At 36.0% G+C, this 6,236-nt stretch overlaps 1 protein-coding gene across 5 annotated transcripts in view; it reads left to right on the forward strand.

Annotated features, from left to right (window-relative positions):
* The window catches only part of UACA (uveal autoantigen with coiled-coil domains and ankyrin repeats), a 103,593-nt gene extending 98,444 nt beyond the window's left edge, over positions 1-5,149 (forward strand). For all 5 annotated transcript variants that reach the window (XM_055277933.2, XM_055277931.2, XM_063638811.1 and 2 more), the window contains 2 exons: positions 1,519-1,584; positions 4,955-5,149. In XM_055277933.2, the coding sequence (XP_055133908.2) occupies positions 1,519-1,584; positions 4,955-5,026 (138 nt within the window). In that variant the 3' untranslated portion in view covers positions 5,027-5,149. The remainder of the gene's footprint in view (positions 1-1,518; positions 1,585-4,954) is intronic.
* Positions 5,150-6,236: the final 1,087 nt, after the last annotated feature.

Below are 6,236 nucleotides of genomic sequence, written 5' to 3' on the forward strand. Positions count from 1 at the left end.
ACTGCCTCAGCTTCCTGAGTATCTGGGACTATGCTTTTAATTATGCACTAATACACATTGAAATGCTAAGTAAAATGGCCCAATCACATGTGAATTGTTGCTGATGTTTCCCTATTTCATAGAATTGTTTGAGTTATTTTTTAATAGAAGAAAGTTTTTTTTTTTTTTTAGTGTTTATTTTTTAACACTGTAGGCCTACAGATTAAGGATGGCAAATTGTGGATTTGGATCTTATCCAAAGAGTATAGTGTCCCTTTAATAATTGGAAATATTTGTTTATTGTTTATTGTGTTCATGACACTGTGCTAAGCAGGGATAAAGAAAGTATGCCATTCCTGTCCCCAAGAAGTTCTGGGTAGTTAGAGAGGCAAAATACAGATTCATAAAAAGTAAAATCACAAGATGAGAGATGTCAAATATAGAATTGAGAATGCAGATTCTAAGTGATAGGGCTTTCCAGGAAGGAAAGATTGGTGGTGTGGTAGAAGCTAGTTTTAAAGAAAGGAGTACCTGGCTTGAACTTATAAAGTAGATGCTATTTTGGTAGTTGAAAGGAAAGTAGAGGCTCTTCCATCCAAAGAAAATAGTGTAAAAAAAGCATGGCGATGGAATACAAGTGGCATGGCCAGAGGGCAGTAAAAGGCCTGCCTGTAGAGTAGTCCCCCTCTTATCCACGAGGGTATGTTCCAAGACCCCCAGTGGATGCCTGAAACCATGGATAGGACCTGCTGAACCCTATATAAGCTATGTTTTCCCCCCATATATACATACCTGTGATAAAGTGTAATTTATAAATTGGGCACAGTAAGAGATTAATAACAACATAATAAAATAGAGCAATTATAACAATATGTTGTAATAAAAGTTATGTGAATGTGGTCTCTCTCTATATCTCAAAATATCTTATTGTATTATACCATGGGCAACTGAAATAGAGAAAGTGAAACCGCCGATCGCAAAACTGCCAATAAGAGGGGACTGCTGTATTTGAAAGCTAATGTTTGAAGCCAAACTGTGGAAGTCATTGAGAACCAAACTGATGAATTTGGATTCTCTCATGTATGTAAAGAAGTGTCACTCAAGGTTTTTGAGCCAAAAGTGATGTGAGGAAAGAAGTACCTTAGTCTCAGAGGCATGGTAAGGAATACTGTGTGGAGATAGTAAGACAGGATGGGAAGCGTTTGCAATAATCCAAACATGTGATAAGTGTCTGCAGAAGTTCATGGCACTAGATGTGAACTAAGCAATAATTTCATGTTAGGGAAATTATTAAGTAATGCTACTTAGGGAAAGTAGCATTACTTAGCATTACTGTCATTAGCCACACATTCATTAGAGAAGTTTATATTGTTATATTTTGGAATTCTGCATCTGGTAGGTCCAAGGTAGTTTGCTGTTAGAAGTAGCAGGATCGCCTTAATAATAATAATAGTTTTGTAGCATGAAGCCTGAGCATTGTCCAAAGTTTGGAAATGTGAACGCTGATATTCTCATCTGCCCATCTTTCCACATTTTTAGGATGCTGACAGACAGCATCAAGAAGTAATTGCAATTTATCGGACACACCTTCTTAGTGCTGCACAGGTAAAGAACTACTTCTTTGGAAAGAATCTTGCTTTAGAGATAATAATTTTTTATTTTCAAATAAATTTATGTGAAAGTAATTGATGTTAATTTAAAGTAGCTACACTCCATATGCTTACTTAAAAATAATTATTTTTCTTTTAATCATTGTTTGTGGATCTCCCAGAAAAATTTACAAAGCTATATGGCAACACAACATCTTAAATTTAGTATTGTCTCCATCTGCTTGTCACTCAGTTTATAGACAGCTTGGTAACATGTGATGGTAGCACACATTAATGGTGTGGCTAGCTGGAGATAATGCCTTGACATCCACACGTGGCTGTCATCTAAGAGGAGAGTGGGAATGGCTTTGAATACTAGAAAAGTACAAAAGTGACAAGCAGGGTGTTATGTGTATGGGATTGTAGTAATTAAAGACAAAATGATCTGTTAAGAGAGAATTGATAGTAATTATTTACCAAGCCTTAACTTGGCTTGGTAAAGCCAAGGAATAATTAAGGAATAATATTATGAATAATAATATTATGAATTCCCTTTTTTAGGAGTGTACTGAGAAAGTTATTGTTAAAATCATGCTAAGAAATGATTAACATATAAAGGATACTATGCTTAATTTCCTGTAGAAACCCCGTGAACAGCGTCTCCAAAATTCTCAGAATAGATTTTTTTCAGGAATAAAATGTACTAAAAGAAATAAATTTTAGAATGACAGAGATCCTGGGAATTATTTGGATTTGAAGTATGTTAGGCCACACTATAAAAACAAGCAAAAGACAAAGAAGAAGGGAAAGATGGATGTTGAGAGAAATGTTCTGCTTCAAAAAAAGATCAATTTTAAAAAGAGAACTAGATAAAAGAATAAAAAGAAAGATACTTTATGATATCAAATTCTTAAAATCAATAGACCTGCCTTTTCTATAGGAAATGGAGGGGAAACTAGTGTAAAAGAATGAATGATATGATAGAACAGGGGATCTTAGCTCCTCTCTTTTGAGCAAATGAGAGATAAACTAGAATTTTAAAGTTTATTGCAATTATTAGAGAAGATTATTGAGGGACAGTGAATAGGAAGTTCAAGTGGGGAAATAGTAGAAAATCTATATTAGGGAGGCTGAGAAACTCACTAGTATTGGCCGTGAGAGGAAGAGCTTGCTCTTAATGAAAAATACAGCAAAATAATAAGCCTTTCCACTTTATATAATATGCACTTCCGGAATTTGAAATTATTTTCTACTGTGTTCTAATGAAACATAGCAAAAGCAATTGGCATCAGAAATAGTCTTGCCTTCTGGCATCATAAAGTTAACTAAGAAATTCAGTTCAGTCAACTATGGCTAATGTTTGAAATGTAAACATCCTGCTGTTATAGAAACAGATTTTGGAAGCAAAACTTTTCATATTAATAGGAAGTATTGTGCTGAAACCTACTCCAGGACAAAAGTACTCCAGGAAAAAAATGTGTGTGTTGGGAGGGGGTGTGGTATTGTAATAAGCCCACCATATTGAGTTGCATTTAATCAACTCGTGCCACCATTTTAAGTTTAAAGTATTTTTTAAAAATATAAATGGCTAACATGCATGTAAAAAAGATACTTGGTTTCATCAGTAATGGGGGAGATGCAAATGAATAAGAATATACCATTTTTCACTTGTGGGACTGGCAATATTACACAAGATTATAATCTATCGTGTTAGCCAGAGTGTATGGGAAATGGGCATGTTTACTCCATTGATGGTAGTACAGATTGTTATAATCTCTATAGAGGGAAATTTTGTAGTACTTAACAGAATTAAAAATTGAGACTGCTTTTTGACCCAGCAATTTCTTCTCTAGTAATCTTTCCATTAATATTGGAAATACCTTAAATGTCCATCATTAGGGGAATAGGTAAAGAAATGCAATACGTCCATGCAGTGGATATTATACAATAATTTAAAATAATTGGGTAGCTCAAGGGAAAGATTTCTATGACACTACATACAAAAGCAAGTTATAAAATAATATATATTATATGATCTCATTTATGTAAAAACATAAATAGGGGTTTTTTAAATCAATTACTTAAATTTTAAATTTTTTAGGAGACAGAGTCTTGCTCTGTCATCCAGGCTGGAGTGCAGTGGCACAATCATAGCTCATACAGCCTCAACTCTTGGCTCAAGTGATCATCTTCCCTCAACCTCCCAAGTAGTTGGAACTACAGGCACATGCCACCATACCCAGCTAATTTTTTTTTTTTTTTAAGTTTTTGAGACAGAGTCTCACTGTATTGTCTAGGCTGGTCTTAAACTCCTGGCCTCAAGTGATCCTCCCACCTTGGCCTCCCAACGTGCTGGGATTGCAGGTGTGAGCCACCATGTTCGGCCATCAGTTAGTTTTCTAAAAACAAAACAAAACAAAAACCTCAACAGCAACAACAACAGATTTCCTTGTAGTTTACTTTGCTCATTTATAACTTATGCTGCCCCTATCATCCAAGGCTGTTATTAAAAAAGAGAAAGAGGGAGGTTTATCCATTTGTTTTCTGGTAATGGAAGTTAGAGCAGCTGTTGTGCACTAGTCTTTTTTTTTCAGATGGGGTCTCGCCGTGTCACCCAGGCTGGAGTGCAGTACCACAATCTTGGTTCACTGCAACCTCTGCCTGCCAGGTTCCAGTGATTCTCCTGTCTCAGCCTCCCGAGTAGCTGGGATTGCAGACGTGTGCCACCACACCCGGCTAATTTTTATATTTTTACTAGAGACGGGGTTTCGCCATGTTGGCCAGGCTGGTCTCGAACTCCTGACCTCAAATGATCCACCCACCTCGGCCTCCCACAGTGTTGGGATTGCAGGCATGAGCCACAATGCCCGGCCGTGCACTCCTTATTAATTGACCTTATTTTCATGATAGGGCTGTACTCCCTTTTCCAGTAATTCCTTTAGAAATCACAATGATGGGCCGGGCGTGGTGGCTCACGCTTGTAATCCCAGCACTTTGGGAGGCCGAGGCGAGCGGATCACGAGGTCAGGAGATCAAGACCACGGTGAAACCCCGTCTCTACTAAAAATACAAAAAAATTAGCCGGGCGTGGTGGTGGGCGCCTGTAGTCCCAGCTACTCGGAGAGGCTGAGGCAGGAGAATGGCGTGCACCCGGGAGGCGGAGCTTGCAGTGAGCCGAGATTGCGCCACTGCACTCCAGCCTGGGCGACAGAGCGAGACTCCATCTCAAAAAAAAAAAAAAAAAAAAAAAAAAGAAATCACAATGATGAGGATTTAGCATTTGATGAATCACTGACTAGTTATGCTCTGTAAAAGCGTTATCTTTAGAATTCTTATGTAAACAAAGATGACATAAAATAATACTCCTCTTTCTTCTTTCTCCGAAGGGTCACATGGATGAAGATGTTCAGGAGGCTCTGCTCCAGATCATACAAATGCGGCAGGGGCTTGTGTGCTAGCAGTTAGCACTGACTGCCAGTATCTGTTTTATCTTGCTGGTGCTGAACATTCTTTGTGCAACTCCATGGTCTTTCTGGGCCTTACTGTGCCGGTATAATTAAAATAAAATATATTTTGTTCCATTGGTAGGTTTTTTTTTTAATTAGATGAATATGTTAGTCTTTTTCAATATCAGTTCGAATCTTATTTTCTGTATGTGTTAATTTTACAAATAGGCAAACAACATAACTTTGCCCTGGATTGACTATATATTTTTAAACCTTCCAGTCCCTAATAAAACATGAGCCATCTGAGTGAGTCCATATGAAGCGAGGTTAGGCTGAAATAATTGCTTAAAGATGTCTTTCAGAGAAATTAATTTGGTTGGTGGCCACTTCTAGGTGGATCAAAAGACCTTTCAGATCCTCAGAACCTTGAGACATAATACAGTTGTGAGGAATGTTTTGTAACATGGCTGGCCAAGTTACATATTATAGTATCTTTGTTGAGGTAACTTCATTAGTGTCTTTGGCCTTTTTTGTAGGTATAGATATTTTTTCTTTTTACACTAATAACTTTTATGCCTTTTAAAATAAATTTATTTTCGAAAATGGTTTGTGGTGCTAAATTACATTTAGATTAAGAACAGGCAGGGGTGGAATATATCAGGAATTTATAATAAAATTGCCTTAATCTCTACAACAGTATCTTAATTTTTACTTGTGGTGACTATTCTTGCCACAGTATTAGAGAATAATGATAAATGATATACTAGATTTTTCAAAGTGTAAAAACCTTTAGACTTTTTTTAGCAATTAGTTTGACATTTGCTACTATAGTAACCAAGCACTCATTATAGATGCATCCTCCAAATGTTTCATGCTTATTTATAGGAAAGTTATATTAATGAGATTAATAATGTGAAATACAGTTTTCCTGCAAAATTAGCATTAGAGAATTGATTTTAGATAACAGATTTTTAAAGTTTTAGAGAAAAATGCAGTAATACAGTAAACTGAAAGAGTATATAGATAGCAATAAAATAACATAAGTGGACATGTTTATAGTAAATACTCTGAAGTAAACAACCATTTTTATTAACTGCATCTCATTAGGGAAAGTTTATATGTCTTGTTATTTTTTATTAACATTTTATTTACCATTCAGAGTGAAAATTACTAATTTGAGTATTAACAAATAACTGAATAAATAGATCATTGCAGTTAGGTT

Source organism: Symphalangus syndactylus, chromosome 5 (genome assembly GCF_028878055.3).
Source record: "Symphalangus syndactylus isolate Jambi chromosome 5, NHGRI_mSymSyn1-v2.1_pri, whole genome shotgun sequence".
In the NCBI taxonomy this organism is placed as follows: Eukaryota; Metazoa; Chordata; class Mammalia; order Primates; family Hylobatidae; genus Symphalangus; species Symphalangus syndactylus.